Source organism: Gavialis gangeticus, unplaced genomic scaffold (genome assembly GCF_001723915.1).
Source record: "Gavialis gangeticus isolate Ggan-Ray unplaced genomic scaffold, GavGan_comp1, whole genome shotgun sequence".
Lineage (NCBI taxonomy): Eukaryota > Metazoa > Chordata > Crocodylia > Gavialidae > Gavialis > Gavialis gangeticus.
Window position 1 is genome coordinate 20,410,480 of NW_017729029.1, and position 12,672 is coordinate 20,423,151.

The window sequence follows — 12,672 nt, forward strand, 5'->3', positions numbered from 1 at the left end:
GTTTTTTTTCCGAAAAAAACGGGGGGGGGGGGGCGAGAGCAGGAGAAATTGAGCATCTGCAAGCAGCCTAAATGACTTAAAATGCTAGGAAACCAAAACATACATATTTCAAATCAAAAGGAATAACTCTTAAGCATTCATAATTTATTCCTTTCCTGCCCCCTGTTCTCCAAATTAAAGAAAAATACCACCTAATTTTGCAACCTTTGACATTTAGATATTACTGCCATCTTTGACAGAACATGAGCACTAACTCTTGATAGGTTATTAGCTATATTGTTATTCCGTGATTCAATAGCCCATCTTTAGTTAACAAAACAAAGGCCCTGAGAAGGTAGTTATTTGATGTGGAAGCTTACATATAGAATAGGAAAGTAGAAAATAAATGATGCAAATTTGTTACCATTATCTAAATTCTCAATTTCTAAAAATAGAGAACTTGAACAGATTACCAAAGTAAAATTTGCTCTTATACAAAGACATAGTGGTTTGACCCACATATATCCATGCATCTTAATTTTTTCTTAGATTGTCTGACAATTGCTCCAAAATTGAAATACTTTCCACAAGCCTAATACTCTCTATCATCCACAGCCACTTTAAGACTAGAAGTATATTCAGATTATCCATGTTTCCATTTGTAGACAATGTGCTACCATCTTCAATATGTATTTAACTTAAGTTTTGAAGCAACAAACATTAGGCTCAAACAGGTCTCATTCTGGATACTATCAAAAGTGGATTATAAGAAACTGATTTAAACACTATATCATAGTAAGGAACACTGTTTTTTGTGTAAATGTGACAAATGTCAACAGTGTAACTTGAAGGATAGTTCAATATAGAAATTATTCCAAACAAAACAATTTTCTTCATTTAAATAGGTAACTGATTTCTTCTCAATAAAAGCCTAAGAGGAAAATTATACCAAAAATACACATGTAAGTGAATAATTTATAATATCTTATCAATAGCCACCAGTTTGTTCTATTAAGTCACCAGCAAAGGATCTGAAGTGCACAAAATAGTCTACAGCATGCAAAAGTAAACTGAACAGTTGTCATTCACTGACAAGCAGAACATTTATCATTCCCAAATACCTCAAGAATGTGGGGTTAGCATCTCTTCAACATATTACTTACACATTTTCTTCTCCAACAATACAAATAGCAGAAAGTATCTTTACTATTTCTGTCATCATGTTTGGCTGCTTTGGATCAATTGCTCTTGCTAGTAACAAAAGGCTTCTATCATCTCCTAGAATCCTTTGCAATCCATACTTAAAAAGAAACAAACAATAAATGCTTAGTGAAAGGTTATATCTTCCTCAATTTAAGTGCCTAACACAACTCAAAAACTATTTTTAGAGTCCTTTTGTCTCGATATGAAAATTGTTTCAGCATAATAAGTTTCAGACTGCTTATGGAACAATTAAGTATTTTGAAGAATAACCTTTCTGTACAAGACAACTGTTATCAGTTTCAGGAATGGTAAAATAAAAAGCCATATACATACTAGAATGAAGTTCTACAGCATTTTTCCTAATCCAAAACCAATGACTAAAAATGGTCTCAATACAGAAGACCGCTCTTTTCCTACATTTAGGGGCATTAGCTGTGCAGTGAAATCACACCAAAATCCCTTCCACAAAAAATCCGCCACTCACAATTTGCATACCCAGTGGGCACTTTGCTCAGACTTGAAAGAGTCAGGGGCAACTACAGACACTTGACCAGGGCAAAGCATGCTCTGATGTAGATTTTCAGAAGAAGGTTAGAAAGACATTTGGTGGGATGTCAGGGATGATCCTGCCTTGAGCAAAGGACTAGAACGAGACAACTTCATGAAGTCCATTCCAGCTCCACTTTTCTATGCTTGTAAATATGCTCTCTGGCCACCTGCTGACAGAAAAGCAGCAGTGCATCCAGCCACTCCTTAAAGTCAACTTTCACATATGGATATGCCAATCCCACAACTCGTCCATTCTGGGACAAGTCATGGCACAACTAGTCCTGTGACGAACGCAGCAGATGAATGCAACATCTGTTTATAGCCTTGGAATAAACACCTGGTACTGTTCATGTCAATGGGCATTTTATCACTGAAACAAAAATACATTTCCCTTCACTTAGTAGCAATCCTTCTCTGAGTTTTTGCAGCTAATTCAAATGTGTTATCTCATCTGCATTCATTAATTTGCTTATAACATTCAGTTTTGTACTGACAATGAAAGTACAAATATTAATGAATCAGACATCTAACAGATACAGCACAAATCATAACTTGTTACTAAGATCTGTCTGTAATTCCAGTAGACAAAGCATATTAAATGTAATACTAGAGAATGACTTAAGTATATTCTGATTCATTTAATGTTTCATGTCCCTACTAAAGAACTGCACCCGCTAAGGAATATTAAGCAGGCGAAATCTGAAGGAAAAAAAGTGCTCCATAACTTAAGTATGACAGATATCTTTTAAAAAAAAGGATAGAGTTTATAATAACATAGCTCTTTAATGAATAGCAAATAAAAGTGACAAGATAGCCATTAGGGCTGTGCAAAGCTTCAGCTGCTGATTCGATTCGGCAGAGATTCGGTCCAATTCAGTAGCTGAATCTCTGAATCGAAACAGGAGACCCTTTTATCTCCCCAAATCGAATCAGAAACCTCCGAATCAATTCGGAGAGATTCGATCATTCGGACATAGACAGAGATTTAAATGTTTTTCTACATACCTCAAGGTACCAGGCGGCTCATGAATGCTGAGATGGTGAGGCATATGGAGCATCCCACGGGAGTGCAGGGGGGTCCCCAGCACACTTAGTGGCAGACCTGTAAGTGGACCAGAAGTACTCTCCCACCCCCTGGCTCAGCAACTGGTGCATCCTGGGTTTGAGGAGGTACCCGGCATCCCCCTGCGGCTGACTGCTAAGCCGGGGAGATGCAGGAGTGGGGTTCCCTGCATGATCGGCAATGGACCCGGAAGTGGACTAGAAATACTTCTGGTTCACTTCTGGGTCTGCCACCAAGCATGCCCCCCCACACTCCTGTGGGATGCTCCATCCGCCCCATGATCTCAACATTCAGAAGTCACGCCTGGTACCTCGACGAATGTAGAAAAAACATTTAAAAGGCGTGTCTATGGCCAAATCGCTAGTTCTCCGAATCTTCAGATTCAGTGGAATCAAATTGGGACAGTGATCAAAATCAACGAATCAAATCACTGTCCCTCAAATCGAGCCAAATCTGAATCCAAATGGAATACAGCCCACTTTGCACACCCTTAATAGCCATACATTGTCACTTCCCAACTGTTACAGACAAGACAGGCAACTAGAAATGACAACTCATCTGACCCTCCCCCCACCATCACAGGCTGAATGCAGTGCCCACAGAGCTTGCCGGTCTGGGTCTGGGTCTGTTCTGTAAACACAGTACCTGCTCTGGCCAGATACAGACTTGCACACACCCAGCACCCACCTTAGACTGGCCACAAGCAGCACAGTTCCAGACTGACCAGAACAAGTGCTGAAGGCACTGGATCTGGCATGCAGGGTGGCCAGACTGGCCCCACAGGTGGCCCATCAAGACGGGCCAGATGCTGTCCTTTCACAGGTGAGATTTTTGACACTCCTGGTAAACATGATGCTCTGTTGCTATGTCTCATGAAAAAAAATTCCACTCGCTATTCTCTTTTAACATACAGCATATGAGCATTATCCTCAGCTAATTTTTATGGTTTGTTTCTCTCTCATTCTTTTTTTTTCCATTTCTTTTAATATTAATGTAGTGAACATGTTTAAAACATTACTTGTTGTTACATTGAATGACTTCATATTTTACTGTTTTCATCTTTTTTTACTTCATTATAATTGATATATTACCCTCCATCCTGTAAATAAACAAAAAGATGCTGAAATTTTATTTGGTTTCTGTTCCTTACTAAAGTTATTTTCACTTGAAGAAACTAAGATGCTCTTCCATTTAACTCTGGATATCCCTATATTAGTATCAGCAACTTCTAAATAGAGCAACATTAATTCACTATGAAGAAAAAGGGGTCGGGGAAAAAAAAAAGTTTAAAGATCAGAAATCAAGGGTAAGGTAAAAGAAAAGAAGGAAAAGGAAAGTGGCATAAATAAAATCAAGAATAAGGGGATTAAACATCAGCCATACAATGAGATGGATAAAGAAAATGTTAGATTTCTAATCACATTCTTTTCCTTCTTCTAAGAAGGACAGTGTCCAGGGGACTTGTACAACTGAAGAGGAGCCATAGCTATGCAATACCCCTGTATCGACATCAGATCCTGCAAACATGTATGCATAGAAATTACTCATTTTAGCACAAATTCAAGGGATCTACTCACATGAGTAAAACTGATCACGTCTTTGCAACGATAGCTATATTATTTAACAAGCCATTTTAAAAACCATATTTTTTCTTCATGTACTTAACACCATTTTTCCTCACAAATGGATTACATATTATAAAAATACAGAATAGTGCGTTAAGTAACAGCAATAAAGCTAAGTAATAGTAAAAGATTGCTACACTTAGCATATAACTGAAAAGTAAGCATTGTTAATGGAACATTTTGCAGTTTGTTATGAGCAATTAAAAGTCTTAAATGATCCAAATGTCCAACTTCTATAAAATAGCTCAGACAAGTTATTTACAAACTCTTCATGAACAGTAAAACAACCCTTTAAAAGAAACCGATTAATTCCCACTTCAAGTCAATTGTATTGAAAAAGATTATTCAGATGTATTCCCTTCAATTAATACCTTTAGGTTTTAAAGAGTGGTTAATACAAGTTTAATTATGTACATATTTCCCTCATTATTAGGAAAATTGATGTTCTGTTGTTAATTGAAAACAACTGCAATGTGCTCCTTTCCTACAATTACACAAAGCTAAAACTATACTCGAACTGCTTGATCAATTGTAGAAGTTGAAAATAGAGAAAAGAAAAACAAAGTTTAACTTGTGAAGTACACCCACTTTTCTCTGAAATCATCAGGGACTCTTGACATGCATTTATTTATTTATTACACAAATTTTAAAAAAAGTTCTTAGCTTTGGAAACCCAAGCATGAACGCGATGAAAGGACTGCAACTTTCGAGACAAGTATGCATTTTTCTGTTGTTTTGTATTTTTTCTTCCATTGCTATAGCTGGAAAAAAAATTCTCTACAACAGCAGTCACCAACCCTTTGCTGCCACAGCCACCCTTTGGGTGCAGACAGAAGTGACAATTTTCGCCTCATCTGGCCACAGAAAGTGGTCTATAGCTGTAACCAAACAAGTGAATGGCTGCAGACAGCTTCAAAAGTAGCCAATTGGGTGAAAATCAGAACCCTCATTGCATAAGGGGTCTGATGAAGATGTTTCAAAACAGAGCATTTTCTGTAACTTCTGTCTCCCTGCCTGCCCAGCCTGTCGCTGTTTTCAGAATGGGAGTGGGAAAAGAGATCAGAAGGAGTTTGGTCTGGTGATTTTTCAGCCCTTGCTGGAGAGTGGGTGTACTGGAGCCCCCCTTCCTCCATCCCTCCCCACCCCCACTCCAGTTCACCCAACCCACCCTGCAGCACCAGCTGGGGAACTCCTAGAACAAGCTCCCACTGCTCCCTTCCCCCCCCACCATTCTGAAAACTCTGTAGGCCTTGCAGGGAGGAGGGGATATTGTTACAGGAAACCGGCTACAGGCCAGCAGCTAGATTCCCCTCCCCTCAGAAGCAACAGTGCATTTCTGTTTGGTCCAGGGGATTGTTGCAACTCAGAATGCTTTCCTACAAAGAATTATCAGATACGGTGGGGAGCTGCACTTCTGTCTGAACCCTCTGAGACACAGCGCCTGTCATGGGCTGCAAGTCTCCATCCCTGGAGCACCCACCTGCCTGTGCATACCCCCATCTCCTCTGGAGCAAAGTTAAGAGCAGGCACAGCAAAGGAAGAGATAGGTGGCACAATGCAGCTGCATGCCATCAAACCTCCTTAGCAAATCAAACTTTCCCAAGCCATATCAAATCTCTTTGTTGCCCAGATCTGACCCACAGGCTATCCGTTGCCAACCCTGCTCACTGGAAGTAGCCCAATTTTTCACCCCAGTACTTTTGGTATGCTGATTATCTTTTTTAATATTCAAATTGAGTAAACTAAGAAACATTCTACAACCAAAAGATGAACTAATTCTGTGAACTGCATTTTAATAGCCACTTCAACACTTATATAAAAATGCCAAATGTTTTCCATAACTAATGGTAACAAATTACCTTAATACTCAACATAGTCTGTCCACTACTCTATACTCTAAACAAGCAAGTATATTGGCAGCCTTAACTTTTTAAGAATTTTCTCCATAGTTCTTTTTAGAAGCTAGGAAGAAAAGTCTTATAGCATCTTATGACAATTAAAGAGCACATGCTATGAAGCATAGGATGAAATAAGGATTCTTTCAGTTCTATGGAACCTATTTTTAAAAAGCCACTCACTTTTGGTCCACAACATACCATGCTACTTCGCAATTCATGCTTCTACTTTCACTTACCACCAGAATTCATTAAAAAACTGAAATGCCCTTTTAAACTTTACTGAGGACAGATGAACTAGATGCTGAAGACAAGAAAGTCTACATTATATCTAAATACAGTTATCAATCAATGAACTAACTAAGGACTTAAGTATCTCTCATTCTGCATGTCTCACTTGACAGAGGACAGTAAATGAAAGAAATACGAGGAAATATTACTATGCAGTATCATATTTTTCGTTATTGCAATGAACAATATGCCATTATCTCATAAAATGAAAAAAACATATTCCTTACTTTGTTGTTCATAAATGCTTTGAGGCACTGGATAAGTTTATTCTGATTCTTTTTGTCGATAGTTTCTTGCCTTGAAATAAAAATGAAACATTACTTGAAGACTTAAGAGCAGCTTCCTCAACTACTTCTATTACCTAAATCAATTAGGATCTTACTGTTTCTTGTCCAACAGTCTTTCCAGTACATCCAACAGAAGTCCAAGACCTTCGTGTCCAAAATTGTTAACCCAGCTGAAAAAAAGAATACACATAACTTAACTATAATCTTTCATCTCATTTTGTCATATGTGCACCATTTCAAAATAATCATCCATCCCTTAATGTTAATATATTTTATGATGATAGATTCATGTTCAATCAACTAATAACTCATTATAGTCACACCAGAATCTTCTGCTTTTAAAACCCACAAAAAAGGTTTCTTCCTATCATACTGTAGAAACCAAGGAATGTTCACTTGGGTCCCAGCTCTGGCGTGAGACACATGGGTGAAAGCCCGCTGTACCTCCATGAGCCCACGGACCCCCAAAGAGAGACCCCAGGACCCCCAACAAGCCCCAGCCTACCCACAGGTAAGCAGGGGCCTGTGGTGGAAGGGACATAGCCAGCAGCGAGGCAGCTGAGTGGAGCTGAGGAGGGTCACGCAACCGTCCCCCCTCACCCCAGCTCCTACTTGGCCCAGCCCCCCAGCGATCTGCGCGACCAGGCTTCCAGCATGAGACAGGTTGTGGGGGGCACTTACCTGTCCTCTCCTTCAGTGTGGGGGAAGGACCTTGTTAGCGCCCCCCCCCTGAGCAGCACAGCACTGGCCGGCCCATCTGCACATGCGCACACTTTAAAAAGGGCCCAGCAATGGCAGAAGCTACACTCTGTCCCGGCTCTGGCACAAGACACACGGATGAAAGCCCACTATGCCCCTGTAAGCCCAGGGACCCCCAAAGAGAGACCCCAGGACCCCTGATGAGCCCCAACCTCCCTGAAGGTAAGCAGGGACCCATGGTGGGAGGGACATAGCCAGCAGGGAGGCAGCTGAGTGGAGCCAAAGAGGGTCATGCTACCCCCGGCTCCTACTTCGCCCAGCCCCACAGGGAGCCATGTGACTGGAGCCTCGCAAACGGGACGCACAAACAGGTGTGCTTCTGGATCCAGCATACGAGTTAGTGCAGGAGTTAATGCAGAAGGGTGAGCGGGAGGGCCCACAGCTCTGCCAGTGAGCCCCCTAGGTTAGGCAGTCCCATCAGTAGTCGGCCTACCAGCAGCACAATGTGGATGGGCACACACCACACCCAGAGGGTCCCCTCAGTCTGCGGTCTCCCCCCTCTGGCACCTCAGAGGCCTCCACCAAGATGGAATCCATGGTTCCAGGCTCCATGCAAACGGAGCCTTTGGCTCTTGGCTGCTGGGGCTGCCTGGCATATTTCCAGGTTCATGGGACCAGGAGCATGGCCACCTCCCCTTGCAAGGTTTGCTCCACTTTGGAGTCTCTGGAGTTCCAGATAGAGGAGCTCCAGGCTGCAGTCCAGAGACTGCATGCCATCAGGGATGGCAAGCGGGAGACAGACTCCTACCGCCAGGCCCTTCACCCCCTGGAGGCAGAGGGTAGACCAAGGTCACCTCCCAGGACAAGGGAGGACTTCGGGAATCTCCCGTACTGTCCAGCCAGGGGGTTGGACCAAGGTGGTCAAGGGCCCCAAGGCCTGCCGCACCAAGATCCCCTCCCCTCTGGGCTTTGCAACAGTTTGTGAAGATACCAGCTCCTGCAGGCATGAGAGGAACACCCACCCCTACTCTCCCTAGGATGAAACACAGTGGTTGTCATGGGAAACTCCCTCCTAAGGGGGAATGAGGAGGCAATCTGCTGCCCCAGCCTCCTAACCCAGGAGATCTGCTACTTCCAGTGGACCCACATCAAAGAGACAGCAGAGAGGATCCCAAAGATTATCCAGCCCTCCTACCACTACCCAAAGCTCCTTATCCATGTGGGCACGAATGACACTGCTCTGAGCAATCCCAGCTGGGTACTGAGAGATTACAGGGCTCTGGGAGCATGGCTTAGGGGTTTGGGGATGCAGGTGGTCTTTTCCTCACTCCTCCCAGTTGTGCGTCATGGGCTAAGGAGGGAGAGACGGGTTGAGGGAGTCAACCAAACACTCTGATGCTGGTCTCATCGTGAAGGCTTTGGCTTCCATGATCACAGTCCATTCTTTGGTGAGAGAGGCAGTGGTCTGCTGGGGAGAGAGAGCCTCCACCTCACCCCACTAGGGAGGAGGCTTTTCTCAGTCAGACTGACTGACCTGCTCGACAGGGCTTTAAACTTAGCCCACCAGGGGTTGGGGGGGATTATCGACACTACTAGCCCACTAGGCAACCCTCGTAAATCCAGCAGGCTAAGGCACTGAAGGGAACCCAACCCTGCCCTAGCCCCAGAACGATCTGTAGGGAAGGCAGGGGCCCCCAATGGGACAGTTGCCTGCCTGTACACCAGTGCCAAGAGCTTGGGGAATAAACAGGAGGAACTGGTCCTCCTGCCAAACAAGAATGACTACGACCTCATAAGGATAACGGAGACCTGGTGGGACTCCACCTATGACCGGACCACAAATATAGATGGCTCTACCCTGTACAGGCATGATCGTGCAGATAAAAGGGGTGAGGGTGTATCTCTCTATGTCAGGGACAGCTACACGTCCCTCCAAATTGACACCGACACCCAGGAAGGACGAGTGGAGTCTCTCTGGGTCAAAATACATGAGGAATGTGGCTCAGGGGACATCATGGTAGGAGTCCAGTACAGACCTCCTAACCAGAAACAAGAGCTGGACCAGGAATTCTCCAGGGAACTGACTGAAGCTGCACACTCATAGTACATGGTTGTCATGGAAGACTTCAAATACCAAGACATCTCATGGGAAGAGATCCCGGCCAAATCCAATCAGTTGCAAAGCTTCTTCACATGCGTGGATGAGCTCTACCTGACTCAAGACATCTAGGGGCCAATGAGAGGTAAAGCGTTGTTGGACCTGGTACTGGCCAAAGGGGATGACCTAGTCAATGACCTAAGAATCGATGGAAAGCTGGGTGATAGTGACCACGACCTGATCACCTTTACCATCCATTGCAAAGCTGGCAAGTCAGTCAGCAATACTAAAGTCCTCAACTTCAGGAAAACTTAGGCTCGTTGTTGAGGCCCTAAGGGACCATGACAACTGAAAGAGGAGTCCAAGAGGAGGAGTGGTTGCTCCTCAAGGGAGCAATCCTGACAGCACAAGGGATGACCATCCTATCTTGGAGAAAGGGTAGCAAAAGCAGCAGAAGGCTGCTTGACCTGGTACTGGCAAAGGGGGATGACTTAATCAGTGACCTAACAATCGAAGGGAAGCTGAAAGACAGCGATCATGAGCTGATCACCTTCACCATCCACCATAAAGCAAGTCAGTCAGCAAAGCAGACGTCCTCGACTTCAGGAAAGCTGAATTTGACAAGCTCAGGAGGCTTGTTGGCGAGGCCCTAAGGGACCATGACCCAAAGGGGAGGGGTGTTCAGGAAGAACAGTTGCTCCTCATGGAAGCAATCCTGAAAGCAAAAGCAATGTCTATCCCACCTTGGAAGAAAGGCAGCAAAAGGGCACATCAGCCATCCTGGCTCTGCAGGGGGCTAGTGGACCTCCTGCATCTAAAAAGAAAGGCCTATAATGGATGGAAGGCTAGATCCACCCCAAAGAAGGAGTACTCTGCACTGGTCCAGACCTGTAGGGAGTGAACCAGGAAAGCCAAAGCTGCGACTGAACTCCACCTGGTTACACGTATCAAGGACAATAAAAAGCCCTTTTTTAGATATGTGGGGAGCCAGAGGAAAAGCAAGGGTAACATTGGACCCCTGATAAACCATATGAGTCAACTGACAACCAACGTCCAGGAAAAAGCCAACCTGCTCAACAGGTAGTTTGCATTGGTTTTTCACCAGCCCCAAGGGACGGCCCTGCCCAATATGGTATGTGACGACCAAGGCGAGGGAGAACTATTACTCCACATCAACGCTGACCATGTGAAGGAACACCTTGAGAGGCTGGACACCTTCAAGTCAGCTGGTCCAGACAGCTTACACCCCAGGGTACTTAAGGAGCTGCCAAGCATCATAGCTCGGACACTGGCACGGATCTTCAAGAACTTGTGGCACTCAGGCGAACTGCCCGAGGATTGGAAGAAGGCCAATGTGGTGCCTATCTTCAAGAAAGGGAGGAAAGTGGATCCGGGGAACTACAGGCCCATCAGCCTGACCCCCATCCCTGGGAAGATCTTGGAGAAAATCAAAGAGACCATTCTTGACAAACTGGCTGAAGGCAACTTCCTGAGGGATAGGCAGCACGGGCTTGTTGCAGGTAGGTCTTGCCTGACCAATCTCATCTCCTTCTATGACCAGGTGACATATCACCTGAACAAGGGAGTAGAGATTGACGTTATATCTCAAATTTAAAAAAGCTTTCGATCTGATATTCCACAATTGTGTTATAGAAAAACAGGCCAACTGCAACCTTGGCTACATCACAGTCTGCTGGCTGGGGATTTGGCTTTGAGGTCAGACTCAGAGAATGGTAGTTGACAGAAGTAGATCATTGTGGTGCACCATGACCAGTGGGGTCCCACAAGGTTCCGTCCTTGGGCCTATCCTTTTCAACATCTTCATTACTGATGTGGACATGGGTGTCAGAAGTGGGCTGGCCAAATTCACTGATGACACCAAACTTTGGGGGAAAAAAAGTGTCCGCACCCAAGGACAGGATGGTGATCCAGGTCAACTTTGACAGGCTTGGAAAATGGGAGGATGAAAACATGATGGCCTTCAACTCCGAAAAATTCAAGGTACTCCACCTTGGGAAGAAAAACCCGCAGCATGCTTATAGGCTTGGCAGTGCTACGCTTGTTAGCATCATGGCCGAAAGGGACTTGGGGGTCATGATTGACCACAAGATAAATATGAGCCACCAAAATGATGTTGCAGCCGGCAAAGCTGCAAAACTCTGGCTTGCCTCCATAGATGCAAATCCCAGGATGTCATCGTCCCGCTGTACCTGGCCTTAGTGAGGCCGCAGCTGGAGTACTGCATCCACTTCTGGGCTCCACAATTTAAAAAGGATGTGGAGAAGCTGGAGAAAGTCCAGAGGAGAGCTATGCACATGATCAGAGGGCAGGAAAACAGGCCTTATGATGAGAGGATGAGAACTACAGGACTCTTCAGCCTGGAAAAGCGCAGGCTCAGGGGGGACCTGGTGGCTGCCTAAAAGTATATAAGGGGTGTACATCTGGGGGAATGCTTGTTCACCAGAGCGCCCCATGGGATGACAAGGTCAAACAGTCACAAACTTATCCAAGACCGTTTCAAGCTGAACGTAAGGAAGAACTTCTTTACAGTCCGAGCCCCCAAGACATGGAACAGATTGCCGCCACAGGTGGTGCAAGCACCTACTCTGGATTCCTTTAAGAGTCAATTGGACATTTTTCTTGCTGGGATCTAGTGACCCCAGCTGACTTCCTGCCCCTGGGGCAGGGGGCTGGACTCAGTGATCCAGGTCTCTTCCAGCCCTAATGTCTAATGATAGCCAATATTTAAGAAGGCTATCCCAATCCAATTTCCAATACAGCTGCCACCAGCTGGTCAGTCCATTGTGATGGAATGGGAAGGAAGAGGGAAGGGACGTGGGGGGCAAGACCAACACCCTCACACGGTGAGGGAAGGGGCAGGTGCTACCCAGATGGGGTGGGAGAAGCAAAGCCACAGCTAAGGGTGGGGGGGCAGGCAGCTCCAGCCACTGCGCACACCCCGGAAGGGCAGGGGGGCATATGC

The 12,672-nt window shown here is 44.8% G+C and overlaps 1 protein-coding gene across 1 annotated transcript in view; it reads right to left on the minus strand.

Annotated features, from left to right (window-relative positions):
* Positions 1 to 12,672, minus strand: part of DIAPH2 (diaphanous related formin 2) — an 899,992-nt gene that overhangs the window by 800,500 nt on the left and 86,820 nt on the right. Inside the window, exons 7-9 of the mRNA XM_019521025.1 lie at positions 6,988 to 7,062; positions 6,833 to 6,902; positions 1,143 to 1,279 (exon numbers count right to left, since the gene is read on the minus strand). Of these exons, the coding sequence (XP_019376570.1) occupies positions 1,143 to 1,279; positions 6,833 to 6,902; positions 6,988 to 7,062 (282 nt within the window). The remainder of the gene's footprint in view (positions 1 to 1,142; positions 1,280 to 6,832; positions 6,903 to 6,987; positions 7,063 to 12,672) is intronic.